The sequence below is a fragment of the Copadichromis virginalis genome, linkage group LG1, assembly GCF_057382275.1.
Source record: "Copadichromis virginalis isolate Kocher_CV1m ecotype Utaka linkage group LG1, C_Virginalis_male_GT1.1, whole genome shotgun sequence".
NCBI lineage: Eukaryota > Metazoa > Chordata > Actinopteri > Cichliformes > Cichlidae > Copadichromis > Copadichromis virginalis.
This window is the reverse complement of record NC_140618.1, coordinates 21,434,224-21,451,070: the sequence shown is the minus strand read 5'-3', so window position 1 is coordinate 21,451,070 and position 16,847 is coordinate 21,434,224. Positions and strand designations below refer to the sequence as shown.

General features: G+C 39.2%; 2 protein-coding genes across 5 annotated transcripts in view; both read right to left on the bottom strand.

The window, feature by feature from the left end:
- Positions 1 to 2,559, bottom strand: part of dennd5a (DENN/MADD domain containing 5A) — a 34,038-nt gene extending 31,479 nt beyond the window's left edge. For 3 of the 4 annotated variants that reach the window (XM_085454385.1, XM_085454377.1, XM_085454395.1), the window contains exon 1: positions 2,293 to 2,558. In XM_085454385.1, coding sequence (XP_085310511.1) covers positions 2,293 to 2,392 — 100 coding nt within the window. In that variant the 5' untranslated portion in view covers positions 2,393 to 2,558. Of the gene's footprint in view, positions 1 to 2,292 lie in introns of all 4 variants that reach the window. The other variant, XM_085454367.1, reaches the window with a different exon arrangement.
- Positions 2,560 to 5,332: 2,773 nt separating this feature from the next.
- On the bottom strand, positions 5,333 to 16,004 carry tmem41b (transmembrane protein 41B). Its single transcript, XM_085454353.1, has 7 exons — positions 15,728 to 16,004; positions 13,492 to 13,609; positions 11,942 to 12,070; positions 11,299 to 11,392; positions 8,851 to 8,955; positions 7,719 to 7,857; positions 5,333 to 7,632 (listed from the first exon to the last, which is right to left on the bottom strand). Exons 1-7 carry the CDS (start codon positions 15,822 to 15,824, stop codon positions 7,463 to 7,465), a joined length of 852 nt encoding a protein of 283 aa, XP_085310479.1. The 5' UTR covers positions 15,825 to 16,004; the 3' UTR covers positions 5,333 to 7,462.
- Between the last annotated feature and the right edge of the window lie 843 nt (positions 16,005 to 16,847).

The following is a 16,847-nucleotide window of genomic DNA, read 5'->3' as shown; positions in this document are numbered from 1 at the left end:
ACACACTTCGGGACAACTAACCAAAACTGTAAACCCCCAGGTATACCTGTAGCACATGTTTAGCTGACATGATCATACATAAGCCATAACAATGGAATTTCCACACCATTTCCTCTTTTCAACTCAGACTGAAACAGCTGATAAGGGCAAGCCCCTAACCTCGTTCTACAGTAAACAGCAGCAAGATGCAGTAAGTAGAACAACATCAGTGAAGTTTGACCTCAGAGTCCCGGTTTGCATGTCGAAGCAAAGTTTCAGTCTAGTCAGAAGGCCTTAAGAGAAACCTCATCACGCACGCAGAAGCATTAAGTATGCAGGCGCAATATGCAGGTGATTTAAAAATATGCAAACCCAACCTGCAAATTATATATTCATCTGTGTCTTTTCGCTTGTGTCCAAAATGAGCTGTTACCCACTCTGGGTAATTTTAGTGTCTTGAGCGCTGAGTGAAGAACAACACAGCTGTCAATTACACAATAGGGCCTTCTTAATTCGTAGCTTTGCTGCTACACAATGGTAGCAAACCACAGTTTGAAGAATGGAAATCAATCACACAGCACAGCAATATCCCCACTAATACATGGCTGTCATTTTCACAGTGTTTGCTTTGTTGCACGTGTTGAAAAGCTCTACTTCGGAACTGTAAAATGTAGCTTTATTGTATCGATGGGAGGCCAAATCGCCGCATTAGTATGGACGCTTCAGACAACTCGTGCTTGGCGCATGGTTGGGTTCAGTTAAAATGCAAAACAGGGCACGTATCTAATTTTATTTTGCAAATTCAAAGTGAATTTTGTGCTAAAGACGCAAAAAAGGAACTTAATTTAAGGAAGTGAAAATAGGAAGTTGGGGGTGCTGAGGCTCTGAAAACTAAAAGGATTTTTGGTTAGGTTATTCATCTGAGAAGAACAGACGCTTCTTTCAACCACAACAGCAACTCTGCGGGGCTCGCACTACCTGCTGAGTCATAATAAATCACACAGATACGGGAGAGAAAATAAATAACAAAAGAGATTAAAATCAACTCTTCACTGAAACTGATCCCTTTTAATCACTGGACTGAAAGGACAAGTTGAAAAAAGACAAGTGCAACTAAAGACTAAAAATCAGGTTTAAAAATGGCTTCACTAATTGGAATGGTGCCTCAAGTGAGAAGAAGCCTACACCCCTCAACTTGATCACTCTCATTCAGCTTACAGCTAGGTGACATTACAGCTCAAGAATGTAAATATCGTGTTAAAAGACATCATGTGAGCTGACTGGACTGGCATTTTTCTTTCAGCATTCAGGGGCTTTCCCTTCAGTAGAGGCAGGTGCTCTGGAAACCCCTGACAATATTACCGCAAGAGAGAGAAAAATGATGGAGATCTCAGAATTTAAAAAAAACAAAAAGCACTGTGGCCATGCTGTCATCGTCCACAGATTGTATCAGAGCCCTGGCTTTCGAGGAACTCTTCATCCACAGTTTCACATGCACATATATTCACAAAAAGCTCAATTTCATCCACAAGCCATCCTCATGCAGGTAAACTCATGACAAAAAAAGGACCTCAGTCTCTAAGCAAAGCAGTATCAAGGTGTGTAAGTACATGCTGTCCTCTTATTAGATCTTTAAGCTATTTATGTAATAGTCTGTAAAGGGCTGGGTGTGCTACAAGAGGAGGAAGAGGATGGTTACATGTTCAGCGAGGGTCTCTGGTAGATGATGAGAATGTCAGAGGTGGGATCTGACCGGTAACCTTTTGTGTCGTTACCTGAGTACCTGGTCTCCTCTAGTGAAAGCCACGAGACAGTAGGACAGCCTCGTCACATGCAATTAGATTACACTGGCATCAGTGTTACAACAACACCAACCCTAATTTCACTGTAGGCAAAGCGTTTCCTTATGTAAAATGTGTACACTGCGTAGCGTCAGCATCAATTCACACGAATACACCCGGAGTGTGAAATGCAGCAAGGACTCTATCGACAGCCTTTGAATTTAAATGCATGTCAGCGCTTTAAACGAGGCATAACCAGCCAGCAATCCCCTTCGCTCCTCATCGAGCATTACAAACAAACAGGCTGGGAGAAGATGAGCTAGGCCTGGCGTTAGGTTCGCTCTGTATTTACCCTGAAAACATACATTAACCGAATTCATAGATGACATGCACAAAAAAAACATTACAGTCTCATTATCAACGCCGACTCTTTGTTATGATACCCGTTCATTCCTCTCTTCTTCTTCTTCTTATTTTTTTTTTTTTGCCCCAGCATCAGCCCGACATTTACCCAGATGGCTAATGTGCTTACCGGACAGTTCGTCGGGTTCCAGCCCGCTTTCGGTGTCGAGTCCGCAGATCACAAAATAATCTGCGAACCGGCAGGAACCGGAGCTGAAGCCGGTGGTCATTTTGAGACTGGTCCGGTGGTACCCTTATCCCTAAAACAGGGAGCATATTAAAGGAACTCGGAGAAGTGATTTCTCCGTGCCATTACCGACGATACGCTGCTGCGAAGCTTGAAAATCACTACCGACACTGAGCTAACCTGATCAGCTCGCAGCAAGGGAAATCCTTTCGAGCGCCTTCACAGTAAACCTTTATACAGGGGGAAATCGGCCTTCAGAATAAAAGTCAAGAATAAATAAATACATATATATAAATTTAAAATTTTATATGAGAAAAAAATATAACAGCATATTTTATATATGCTAATCATATTGATTATGAGGAAGACTATAGTACGAAACAACTATAACTCTAGTATGTCTGTGAAGGTTCTCAGTCATCCAGGTCATCGTAGTCAAAGGAGCTTGCAAAGAAAAGTGTCTGGACTTCTTTAAGTTGCTTGAAGACGTTTCACCTCTCATCCGAGAAGCTTCTTCAGTTCTAAGGTCAAATGGTGGAGAGTCCCAGATATAAACCTAGTGGGAGTAACCCCCCACAGAGGGACAAAAGGACCCCCTGATGATCCTCTAATCGTCTGAGCCAAGGTGTGAAACTGGGTGTGGGTCCCAATCAGCCAGAGTTTCGGGTGAGTTCATTGTGAAACCTGGCCCCACCTTATCATGCGAATTCCTGAGGTCAGATGGCCCAGGATGTGAGTGGGCGTTAAGGCGTCTGGGAAGGGATCTCAAAACTGGATTATAGATGGCAGAGAGTTGGTGTCGTAAACCCCCGCCTCTGTTCAAAGATGGTCGCTCACAGTGGACATACATGGCTTCTTTCACTCCTCTTACAAACCATCTGTCCTCTCTGTCCAAAATGTGAACATTGGCATCCTCGAAAGAGTGTCCTTTATCCTTAAGATGCAGATGGACTGCTGAGTCTTGTCCTGTGGAGGTGGCTCTTCTGTGTTGTGCCATGCGCTTGTGAAGTGGCTGTTTGGTCTCTCCAATGTAGAGGTCTGAGCATTCCTCGCTGCACTGTACAGCATACACCACATTGTTAAGTTAAAGGAAGCACTCAAAACGTGCGGCTATCCTAAATGGGCGTTCTTAAAGTCAGCAAAGAGGCACAGAAAAGAAGACTAGACACCAGCGAGGGAGGATAAGAAGGACAGACGCAACAACATTGTCATCCCCTATGTAGCCGGTGTATCAGAGAAACTCAGGAGAGTTTTCTCCAAGCATGACATCCCAGTGTATTTCAGACCCAGCAACACGCTCAGACAAAAACTGGTTCACCCGAAAGACAAAACGCCAAAACACAAACTTAACAATGTGGTGTATGCTGTACAGTGCAGCGAGGAATGCTCAGACCTCTACATTGGAGAGACCAAACAGCCACTTCACAAGTGCATGGCACAACACAGAAGAGCCACCTCCACAGGACAAGACTCAGCAGTCCATCTGCATCTTAAGGATAAAGGACACTCTTTCGAGGATGCCAATGTTCACATTTTGGACAGAGAGGACAGATGGTTTGTAAGAGGAGTGAAAGAAGCCATCTATGTCCACTGTGAGCGACCATCTTTGAACAGAGGCGGGGGTTTACGACACCAACTCTCTGCCATCTATAATCCAGTTTTGAGATCCCTTCCCAGACGCCTTAACGCCCACTCACATCCTGGGCCATCTGACCTCAGGAATTCGCATGATAAGGTGGGGCCAGGTTTCACAATGAACACACCCGAAACTCTGGCTGATTGGGACCCACACCCAGTTTCACACCTTGGCTCGTGCGATTAGAGGCTCATCAGGGGGTCCTTTTGTCCCTCTGTGGGGGGTTACTCCCACTAGGTTTATATCTGGGACTCTCCACCATTTGACCTTAGAACTGAAGAAGCTTCTCGGATGAGAGGTGAAACGTCTTCAAGCAACTTAAAGAAGTCCAGACGCTTTTCTTTGCAAGCTCCTTTGACTATAACTCTAGTAGTATTTTTTTAAGAATAATAAGATTTCCAGTTAGCCACACTTAAGTTATTTACAGTGATCAAAATTGATACTAAATCATCACCTTGGCGCATGGATAAAATTCATACCTAGACATATAATCATGAACGAGCGATGGTTTAAGTCTAAAAATTCTGTCATAATTTAATATTAATAATATTTCCAATTGACACAATTGAAATTCAGTTACGGTATTCATTTAGAGCAATTTATTCATTTAATAATTTATTTATGAACCCAGAGACGCTCAAAGGTAGTGCCCTTGGGCAAGGAAAGATATCTGGCATTGCCTCCCAGAAAAACTGAAAGAATTAAAGTTATGTATCATCATCTAAACCAGCTGCATAAATGTGCTACGCCAAGGTTGTGGTTTCTGAGCTTTCATCTACCAGAGATTTTAGGTGTACTGCTCAAGAGCCAAAGTGTACTCGTGCATCGTAAAAAGCAATGGATTAGCTGTACTTTTTCATGGAAGCATCAAAGTGTGGTCTTCTAATATTCTATGATTTTAATTTGTTGAGTACATTAGTGAAAGAAGTCCGTGTGAGTATTGTGTGAATATGTTAGGGTGCGAAAATATTTGTAGAGTAACATTTCAATGAACTGTACTGCAACAGTGGATGCTGATACAAGTAACTAAACAAAATGTAAGTTGATTTAATAAAGAACACCACTGCGTTGTCATTCCTCTAAGTGTTATGACACTTATGTCACGTTTTTGTTAATTGCTAAATCAAAGCTAAACGTTTCCATCTGTTATATTTTAAAAACATTACCGTTGCTACACATGCAAAACTAGATTACACTTAATGGGTTATTTTAACCAAACAGGCCGTGCTGCTTTACAGTTGTGTTACAATGTCACCACCTGGTGGCACTAAATAACTAACGACTGCGTTCTTTGTTGTATATTTCAGTATTATTAAATATGTGCACTGTACAGACTATGTTCAGAACTCACATTGTGTAAAGAGTTTAATGACTCAATAAATACATATTTAAAAAAACAGAACAGAAATGTGAAATCTGTAAACACTTCACACTGCAATACATCACTGCACAGTATAATACTGCTTTTTGAAATGTTGCAGAGGGATACAGAAGAAGTATCACACATTATCACTGATTGGGTAAGACGATGGGGGGGGGGGGGGGGGGGGGGGGAATTAACCAGTTGGTATAGTAGGTTAAGTTGAAATTAGGTGTAAGGTTTAAATATTTTAGAAAAAGTTACCAACTATCATTTGTTGGCATATTTAGCATTACAGGGGAATAAGAGGTTACTCATAGCTGCAACAGGAATCATTTCACAGCATTTTGCTACTTTACTTAACGAAGGTTCTTTATCCATTGCAGATGTTTCAAAAACAGTAACCAAAAAAAACCATTTAACTACTGTAGCGCTGTCTCCTCCTTTTACATCAATTAATGTTTATGCAGTCTTTTAAAATCTGGGTTTGAGAGTTTAATATTCATACAGTAGTACAGTAGATACACTGTCCATTAAGACATAAGCAAAAACATGAAATCTCCTGATGCACAACTCTAAATATGCATTTTTAAGAGATCTAGGTTAAGATTTGTTACCTACATGTACATTCACTCCGTCTGTTAACTGTCCAGAAGGTTTTTAGCAGCAGGAGCAATGAGTTACCTTGGTACACAGGCAACAAATCTAGAGGGAAATATAATCTATAAGCTTTTTTTTTTTTTTTAATAACAGGACAAACAGCCATTCAAAACACTTTAAAGAACACAATCTAGCAACATAAATCAGGCAACACAGCACATTTCCCAAGGTGAAGAAAAGGAAGCAGTAAAAGCAAGGCAAGGCTCAGACACTGCACAGTCTGTTGGCAGTCTTATTGAGCTCAATGGTCGATCATCCATCATATTAAAATCACTAGTTAGATATTGTAGGGTGGAGATGAATGCAGATGATCACAGTACATTAAAAAAAAAAACAAAAAAACAACAACAACAAAGCAATCTCAGCCTTTGACTTTTAAAATTTACAAACCAAGACAACTGTGTTGACTTTCAAGAATTGTTCAGTACACCAGCAAGATCTACATTTACTGTTTAAATAAAAATACCAGCTAGAGATCCTGAGTTTGACACTCTGCAGTTTGGATGTCCTGTGAAAAAAAATATTACATTGGCCTAGTCTGTACTTTAAATACTTTCAAGCGTTCAGTAGCAAAGTAGATTTATAATATGGAAACATGGCTGAAAGAAAAAGGGAAGTTGTCTGGCAGAAGCAGCAGGCACACTTTTAGGAAGATCACTGAATTACTCACATGTCAACAAAACACAAACTTACAAAGATCAGTGCTTACGCGTTTCCTTTTCTCTACATATTAATGTATGCCCAAACTCTGCATATAGTCGCCAGAGCATGGACCCTGTGTCAAAATGCACTTTGAAAAGACTAAAATCCCCTTTGAGAAGTAGTGTGAAAATTATTGCTATAGTGCTAATCAGATTCTATTAAGTAGACAAATGCAGGAGAAATAAATATTAAAACGGGAGTGGGTGTTAAAGGTGCTACTAACAGGATGTAGCAACTCTTCGGCTGTTGTCCAAGTGCCTGTTTGTTGAGTATTTAGAAATAAAATGTCCAGAATAATCTGAACAAGATGCTGATTACACTGTTTGATGACAGAGTTCCTAAAAAGACAACACAGGCACGTTATTCCCCATGAAATAAGGCCATGTGGAACAACTGTGACCTGCACTTTAGGAAAGCATCCTGCAAGTGGCACCTTTTATTGTCTGAAGAAGATCATACAATTATATAACAAGCAGTGCATTAAATAAAAACAACAAAAAAACAGTTTCTAATATTTATACCATGAGTCACAGAAACCAAAAACAACTTGTGCAAGCAGTGGACTGTTTGTACTTTACATCAGGAACAACCCACCACTGCATGCATTTTTGTGGTTGATGAGTGCTTGGCAATTCCTCCACCGCCTACGAGATGGATGCGGAGCAGCTTCAGTGACCGCTGCATGTTCCTGAGGCGAGGTAAGGGAGATGTTGGGATCAGCCAGCAGATGAGTTGCTGAGGTGAGGTGACGGGCTCTACTCTAGTTTCTGCTGCAGCTTCTTCTGGAAGCAGACGGGTAAAATCGAGAGCACGGCTAGTACACCGAGCACAGCCAGGGAGTTCCAGGACACGGCTTCGCCTGCCGTGGTGAGTTTGTACAGTGTTGTACCTGCGTTGATTGCTACAAAGGATGGTGGAGCCACTCCTGTTGATCAGTGTGGAATGAAGGTTAGTCATTGGTGGAAAACATTACCGAAATGGATCCAGCAGTAGAGAGAAAAACAGTCTTACCAAGAAAGGTACCGATGAAGAAAACCCCCAAAGGCACATTGATGACAGGTGAGGTGATGTTGATGAACCAGTTGGGTAGAAAGGGGGTTATCCTCAAGAAGATGATGTAATTGATTAAATGATTTCTATGTTTATCAACCTGCCATTAAAAATAAAATATAAGAAAAATCATGAGCAGAATATTTCTGAAATTACAAACAATAAATAAATGATCAGCTTTTATTAAAATCATGTTGGAAGACTGCTGTGCTGTGGAATACGGGGTAATACTGGGGATATTAAAGCTCATCTCATTAAGCAATCATTAAAACATGTATAGCACGATAGAGAGAGAGAGAAATCAAATTTAAAACCCATCTCTTCTCATACAAAGTCTTGACTAATTCAGTCCAATCTTATCTTAAAGGCCTCATAGTACCATATCACTCCAATAGAGCACTTCACTCTCACACTGCATGCTTCCTTGTGGTTCGTAGGGTATTTAAAAGTAGGAGGCAGTCTTTAGTTTTCACACCCCTCTTCTGCGGAAACAGCTACCAGTTTGAATTCTTTATTTTTAAGATTAGGCTTAAAACTTTCCTTTTTGCTAAAGCACATAACCCTTAGTTACCCTGCAATAGGCCTAGGTTGCTGGGAGATTTCCATAAAGTACTTCTTCACTCATTACAAGCTTACAAAGCACTTTGATCATTAGTTATTATTAATGTCTGGTCCTCTTCCACAGCAGGTCGTTTGTACTGTCTTCCTCCCCTCCCCTCAAACCGATTGTGAAAAATGTCCACCCCTCCCTGAGCGTGATTCTTCCTGAGGTCTCTTCCTGTTAAAAGGGAGTTTTTCCTTCCCATGGTTGCCAGGTGCATGCTTAAAGGGGGTCGTTTGATTGTTGGGGCTTCCTCTATATGATTGTAGGGTCTTTACATTATAGTATAAAGCATCTTGAGGTAAATGTTGTTGTTGTTGTTGTTGTTGTTGTTGTTGTTATTTGGCAATATATTTGTGGGTCTTTAAATGCAACTCAAAACCAGTACAACTAAAGCAAAGCACAAAGAAAATGCATAAATATATGAAAAGAACAAAAAAAACCCAAAATAAAACAAACAAAAAAAAGGTTCTTTCCTGTCAAAGCTCCTACCTGCTGAGACCATTTCTGTGCTCGCTCTGTGAGATATCTGTAGACCACTGGTCTGCCCACCAGATATGACAGCATATAACAGAACGAAGCACCCAAGCCAGAGCACTGCCAACAGACAGAAAATGATGAGTGACTGAGGAAGATAATACAGAAAAAAAAATATCTCAAAGCTAGAAGCAGAAATGACTCTTCTTGTACCTGACTCATAAAACATTTAGAGTCCTTCACAAATTAAATATGTATCTCTAAATATGATTATTAACTATAATGCAACACAATTTCCATATTCCATCGCTTTCATAATGCTAGCAGCAGAGGTGAGGTGTTAAGAAAAGCTGCATGTAGTTTCAAAGAAAAGGTCTCTGGGTTTTCACACTAACCAAAGCCCTTCTTGGCTGTAACAGCAAAAACATCATGGTTTAGTGTGAACAAGGCTAAACCACTAGTGTGAATGCATCGCGTATTTACAGGGAAAAAAAAAGTCCACAAGAAAAAAAAACAACAACCAGCCAAGTGGTCACAGGAGACTATGATGCAACATAGTCACACGCAGCTGTATGCTGTTCATGCAGGTACTGAGGTTAAACTGGTGACAATGTTAAACGTGACATTTTCATTCTATCCTTGCATGTTTAAATGTGGAATTTCCCTTCAAAAATATACAAAAAGCCACGTGATTACACTGCTGTCTGCTCTACATTTACAGTTGTGGTTGGAAGTGTTGCATAAATTCATCATGGGCATGAATTTCATGATCATTTTAGGCCACAGAGTGAAATTATTGTACAGCATACATCTTTAATGACTTTAAAAACAAAAATTGTGTCCACGAGTTTTAATTTATTTTAGAGTTTCTTCTAATCCATACAGGGTTGAAAATATACATACAAGCTAAAGCTAAAAAGTGGTGCTGAAGGTTCTATAGTGTCTTTGAATGTGACAAAGACTAAGTAGTGATCATGATTAACTGGATCTTTGCCAGCATAAAAAGGATTGTTTGGTCAGACCAAAGCACTGACAAAACATCATGGCAATGGTGGGAAAAAAAAAATCAAAAGAACTCAGTAAAGTTCTAAGAAGGTGAGCTTTGGATTTACAAAAGTTGGGATTGTCTCTTGGAGCCAGTTCTAAACAACTGTAGATTCCAGTTGTACAAGTTAATCAGACAAGTCACCACTTTACCAAGGTCTGGAAGAAGGCCTTGAGAGGATATTGGCTAGGATGTTCAGGAACAACCAAACCAAGGCTCGTGAATTGCAAACTGCTGAAAACCTCAACTGAAATTTGCAGCTGCCCACATGGACGAGCCAAAGAGCTTTTGGAGAAAAGTATTACAATCGTATGAAATTAAGATTAAGCTATTTGGTCACAACGATAAGAGTTATATTTGGAGGGAGTAAAGGTGAGGCTAAGAACACGATATCAGCTATAGCCTTAGTATCAGGCTCTGGGGCTGTTTTGCTGCACTGGTATTGGTACATTGGAAAAAATAAAGACTACTTCCAAATTCTTCAAATTCTCTTCTAATCAAATCAAATCAAATCAAATCACTTTTATTGTCACATCACATGTGCAGGCACACTGGCACAGCACATGCGAGTGAAATTCTTGTGTGCGAGCCCCACAAGCAACAGAGATGTGCAAACACAACAACACAAACGAGCAAAATACAAGAATGGCCAACCTGAAACTAATAAATATATGTACAATATATAATAGTGTATGCATTTCTGGATGTGTATACTAAATATTTTCCTACGTGTGTGTGTGTGTGTGTGTGTGTGTGTATACACACATTTTTACAAATTAAATAGTAAAAAAAAAATAAAATAAAATAATAATAATAAATTATATAAAATATACAGAATTGAATATGTGCAAAACAAGTGGCATTTATATACAGTGTGGAGTGCATAATGTTGAAGTTCCAGTAGTGAAGCTGAGGTGTCTAATCAACAGCTACAAAGTTGAAACTTTGACACAGTTGTGTGTTCCAACAGGACAATGATCCCAAACACACCAAAACTGGTTTTATAACAGATAAAGATCAACTTCTGGAAGAGCATTTCCAAAGCTCTGACCTCAACCCTTTTGAAAATGTTTGGATTGTGCTTAAAAATCAACTAATTTAAATGTGGTAAGATGGAAAATTTTGCAAAGAAAAGTGGTCAAACATTCAGCCAGACTTATGCAGGAGGTTGATGATGATGGTTGCCAAAAGCATCTGGTTGTGGTGCAGCTTGCTAAGGAACATTTAATCAATCACTTTTTTCCCCCTTCTTTAAAGTCATTAAAGATGTAACCATATCTGTAAATTATAATTCCACTGTATGAAAAACTTTAAGAGATGTAATCATCCATCTATTTAACAAAAGGCTGTGGCTTGACATCCTTACATAAATAAACTCAATGTTTTTTTCTTACAAATTTCATACTGTTCTTACTCACCAAGCACACCAAGAAAAGAGCCAGAGGGAACGGATAAAGATATCCAGACAGTATGCTGAGGAAGATCGATCCAGGGATTGCAAAAGTCTGGAGGCTGGTAAAAGTGTTAAGGTGTATTTCTTTAAAAATGAGCTCCACACAAGATTCCTCTTCCCACTTAAGCCCTAAAAGAAAAACCCACTACAATGATGGTAATACTTTGTCTGTAGGTTGAGCAGTTAAAATGAGATTGTGTGCACACACTAGATTTATCCTCAGAGACATCCAATATTGGATACAAAGTTCTGCTTGCTTGACTTTTACAGCAGACTTAGAGCTGACACTCTGAAAGAATTATTAGAAAAAATCTGAGTCATAAGTTTTACACGTGGGAGATACCACTGACAGTTCTGAAAGGTCATACATGGTCATACTTTGTCAGGAATGCCAGCTGAAAGATTCAGTCACAAGAAACTAATGAAGCTGTAGCCAGAAAAAGACAATAAAATAATAACTTCAGTTAACACAAAGTTAACTGAATAGCTAGTGCAAACTATCAATGCAAACCAGACAGCTTTACTTAGCCTGAACCTCAGCAAAGTAGTTCAGAGTAAGTAGTAAAGTACATATTTTACATAAAGGGTGATGTTTTCTCCAAGGATACAAAACATATGTTGCAAAGTAGGCCACCAACACCTGGGTGTAGTAGGTGTCTTTGTATTTAGACAATACTGTTCCCAAAGCTTTAGCATCATCCATGTCTTTGGGGATCTTGATTTTCTCCATTTCATCACTGGAAAAAAATAAAATAAATCTTGTGTCAGTCACAATTTACTTAAAACCCTTTCCAGTCGTTTTTAATATATAAAAATCAGCAAATGATTATGTAATTGGTTTGTGAATTAGCACTACCAGTGAGAATAGTGTGTTTCTTAGCAGGTATGTTCAAAATTGAAGCTGTACAAGTACAGAGAAAAACTCTACATGCATGTTTTACTATTATGGGTCCAACTCTTCTAATGAACCATGTCTACCAGCAGTTAATAATAATTTATACTTTACTGATCCCCGTGGGGAAATTCCTCTCTGCATTTAACCCATTCGCTTAATGACTGGATCTGTCCAGTTTTCCATTGCCAATTTCATGCTGACATATTCTCTTACTGCTTCTAAATCATATCTCAGCAGTTCTGGACTTGAACACTATGTCAGAATTACTCTCATTTTTAGCCTTTTCTTCATTTACCTAACAAAAACTGCCAAAATCCACCAGTACAGAGCTCCTAATAACTAAGTATATCAGGAGTGCACTGGTGCCTGGCTGTCTTGGTTAACTCTTCACTTGATTAACTATTTTACTAGCAAGGCATTCCAAACACAGTCAAGCTCACCTGCACTTAAAAATAGCGGAGGCTTGAGTTCAAAGCAACCCCTGAGGCCATTTACTGTATCTCCACTCTGCTATGCCCCTCTATTTTTCTTTTATTTACATTTCTAAACAAAGAGTAAAGCCTCCCCAAAGAATTTAAAACAATCTCCAATGTCGCAGCTAAACACTGAGGGAGATTATGCTTTTGAAGCAGCCAATGGTCTCAAAAGACATTTTTAAATGCATTTGTTTTCATTAACCTTTAAGCTGAAATCCTAACTTCATTGAATAAAGATCCAAACATTATGTGGTTTGTCTCCTTTGCCCCAAATTCAATTTAATTGCACAGCATTTGTATAGCTCCACTCTACAACAGTCCTGAGGGCACTCAGTAAGGAAAAGACCACAAAATATTATAGAGACAATCCCAACTAGTTATAAAGCAATTTCTGTCAGTTTTTTTATACAGAGTATTTTATGAATAGGTACCGAACAGAACTACTAACAGAAAGTGTAACTCATCATTAGCTGGGGAGAAAACAGTCATCAAGATAATGACAGCTTTGCCTTCAACACAAGACGACCTACAGCTCAAGCTGTGTTGTACTCAGCAAGATGTTTATTGTTTGTTTGTTTGTCTTTTAACCATGACTCATCACCATTCAGTTTTCAAGCCTGTGTGCCACTGAATGGAAATAAAGTTATATACACCCTACCTGTGAAACAGCAGAAATTAATCTATTAAACAGAAAAGCAATGTCTAGTAAAATCCACTCCTTCAGATCTGAGAAGTGTTTTGGGTAAACTGTACTTCATGCTGAAACAACCACACCAGGGCAACTTACTCAGAAAGCTCTGGGAAGTTCCTGTAAACAAGGTACATGACTGAGGCAGAGCAGGTGAAGATGGACACCAGAATCAACAGAGACATGCGTGCTGAGCCCCCTGCGCTATGCTGAATCTCTGTGGAGAGAGAAAGTAAGTCAAACACCCGGTTAACATAGAGTAAACTATAATCAGATAAACATCCTACAAGTAAGCTTTTGTATAATTAGCATCACTCATTTAAGCCACTACGGGGAACCGAATCTCTCTCTCTCGGGAGAGAGAGACACTTGTGGCTATGGCTGAGACTGTCTCTTTAATGATGCTTTCAGCATAAACATTATAGAAAGAGAGAACTGCAATATCTAACTGTGAGATCTTAATATATGCAGAGAGGAAGTGCTTTTTTTTTGCCGTTTGCTCATTTAAAACCACACTACTACACTGCAGCACACTATGATGGTCTGCCAACACATACTGAGTCTGGTGTCACATACATATTTGATGATAGCTTATGACACTGATGATAAGCTGACACCTGGGAGTAAAATATGAATGTTATGGTTTTTAATTGTTCAATTAATATTTAAAATTTGTAAGTTTTTGATTGAAGCTGACTTTACCATCAGCTTCAATCAAATACTTGGCACTAATAAAGATTATGCTTAAAAAGGTGCGGTTAAATACATTCTCAAAGTTTGTGTGACATAAAAACACAACTGAGCATGACGTCAGAAAGCAGTATTGCCATCTGGTCACTCCTGCCATTGAGATGCATCTTGTCTGATCCAATCAAGTTGGACAGATGTAATCACTTGCAGCACATTCAGAGGTGATCTGAGACAAAGACACTTCATCAGTCCACACATAGCTTTAGAATGAGTGTGGATATCACTTCCCAGCACTTATGCAAATAAACCTCATAGCTGTGTGCCACTTTTCCTCTTTAACAGCAGGACATAGCTATGCACTTCTGATGCCTTGTCTGGTGGAAATTAAGACTGAGTCTATTTGAGGCATACATTTTATTAAAAAAAAAAAAAAAAAAAAAAAAAAAAAGATGGACCTGGCCAGCAGGACACCAGGCTCCAAAGTCAGCTGATTTTCCAGCAACTCATTAGCCCTTTCTGACAGAGTGTGGGTGGTTCCTTATTCCTTCATTATTTTCCACTTGGCACTCCCCAGTTTTATCTTCTTGTCTAATATGGTCACTTCCAGTTCCAAAAAGCCCATAGACAAATGCCAAACTCAAGGGTTTTACTCTACAAAGCAATGTGTTAAGTCAGCATGGCTACGTCCACTTTATGGATCCAGGCAAACCGAATCAACCAAAAGATATGATAAACTCAAAATGCATCTCTATACGTTTTTATGTTTGTTTGTTTTGCTGATCATTTAGACAAGAAGGAACAAAGTTCATAAGAAAAAAAAACACTTCAGCTCTGAACTCATGCGAGTCCTTGACTAAAGGGAAACACTCATATGTAATCCACACGCCATGTGTACAAGGTAAGTACAATACCTGTGAATATGTAATAAGGTTCACATACACCCTGTAACCTTAGCTACTTTTGACATTGCTGGAGTACATTTGCACTTTACTTTTTCATTTACAGTTCATGCAAATCTATACATTACACTTAATATAATAGCTTTTTGACATGAGCTTTTGAAATGCAGCTCGAATGAAGTTTAATTAACAATGCACAGTTAATTAAACTTCATTTACACAAAATGGTTAAATATTACTTTAACCCCCCTCAAAAAACATTGAAACTGAAATAACTTTAGAATTACATTCTGCACATTTTTCTGGAAATAAGAGCTTTTATGATTAATCTTATGGAGTACTTTTTGTCATATCCTTACTTTACCGTTGGAGGAGATGAATACTTCCCCAACCGTCTTTGTTAACCAGCAGTTTATCTTTTCGCTGATAAAAGATTTAGTAATTTAAACTATTAGGTTAATGTAGGTATGCTGACTAAACATTTAAGTTATTACACCTTAAATGAGGCTGAGGTGGATTTTTGGCCAACTTTGTGATGTGTTGTTTATAAGGTTTGGCGATACAAAGTACAGCATCGAAATCAAGCAGGGCTAACTTTAGCTAGCTGGTTCAGGCTGCTTCGCAATACGTAACGGTCTCAAAGTTAAAAGGACGCAGTCGAGTGGTCATATTGCTTCATCTGTCTCTATTTGCTTTCCTCTTCTTTTTCGTTAACGTTTAACAATTAGCTACCGCCATGAGCCTACCTTTCAGGACTTTGGAGTTACTGGCATTAGCCTTCACCTCTTCCTGTGCCACGGACAAGCCGTCCGTGTCTCTGGTTTCTCTCCGCTTTTTGGCCATTTTCTGAGATAACGTTAAGATTAGCGGTACCGAGATGTAGTGGAGTAACAACCGGCAAGTCGATCGAGTGACACCGGTATGTCGACAGCCTGATGACACGTTACACTGATTGACCTTTTACCTTACATTCAGGAGCAAACCTCCACCATTTACAACAGCGCCCCCAGCGGCAGGCTCGCCACATTCTGCAGTGAAGTCTACTTTCATATCTTAAAGACATTTTTTATTGGTTATTATTCAGTTTTATATTTAAAGTGTTTCATATTGGAAGAGAAACACCTAGGAAGTAGGTTAAATGTGCAGAGGTTTTTTTTTTTTTCTGTTCTCAAACTGATCTCCCTGAATGTATGACTTTCACTCTGCAACTGCAGGGAGATTTGGGAAGGAGACGGTGGAGAAAATGGCTGGACTTTACAGCTTGTGGCAGCACCCTTTGATGCATAGAATTAGTAATGCAGACTTGTTGACGTATGTATGTGTGGATGTGCAGATGTATGTACAGGTGTATGTTATCTTCCCATGACCTCATACTGTTTCTGTTTTTTCTTTTTTCTTTTATCTTGTTGCATAAAAATGTTCCTAAACAAATAAAAAGTGTCAAAAAAAACTGATCTCCCTGTTGGAGCTCAGTCTGGGGGGGAGTTATTTTTTTTCTCCTTATCTTTCCTCATATTGTGCTTTTTCCATGTTATACCCCTCTGACCTGTCTTCCCCATGTGATGTTTGTGTAATGTATGTATGGTCGGTAGGGTAAGACGGCGCTGGCACGGCTGGCAGCCTTAACCCAATTTCCCTCGGGATGAATAAAGTATGATCAATCAAAATACAAATTTAAGGTACTTTACAGTTTATACTCTTCACACTCTGTATCTGTATCTTGCATGAACAAGCCTTTAAAATATTAACATCATATATTAAATTCTTTCAGAGAAAATTACAAAGATGAGGGTGCAGACAGCCCTATAATTTATACAGATGGTTCTTCATTATAGAGAATTATAGAGAAACAGTTGTCAGTCGGGA

What these genes read in the sequence shown, in the direction of transcription:
- tmem41b (XM_085454353.1), bottom strand. Translation starts at nt 15,824, where the DNA reads ATGGCCAAAAAGCGGAGAGAAACCAGAGACACGGACGGCTTGTCCGTG. An exon ending in AACTTCCCAGAGCTTTCTGA is followed by an intron (nt 12,071 to 13,491) that starts GTAAGTTGCCCT and finishes ATTTTTTTCCAG; the next exon opens with TGATGAAATGGAGAAAATCA. An exon ending in CACAGAAATGGTCTCAGCAG is followed by an intron (nt 7,858 to 8,850) that starts GTAGGAGCTTTG and finishes TTTTAATGGCAG; the next exon opens with GTTGATAAACATAGAAATCA.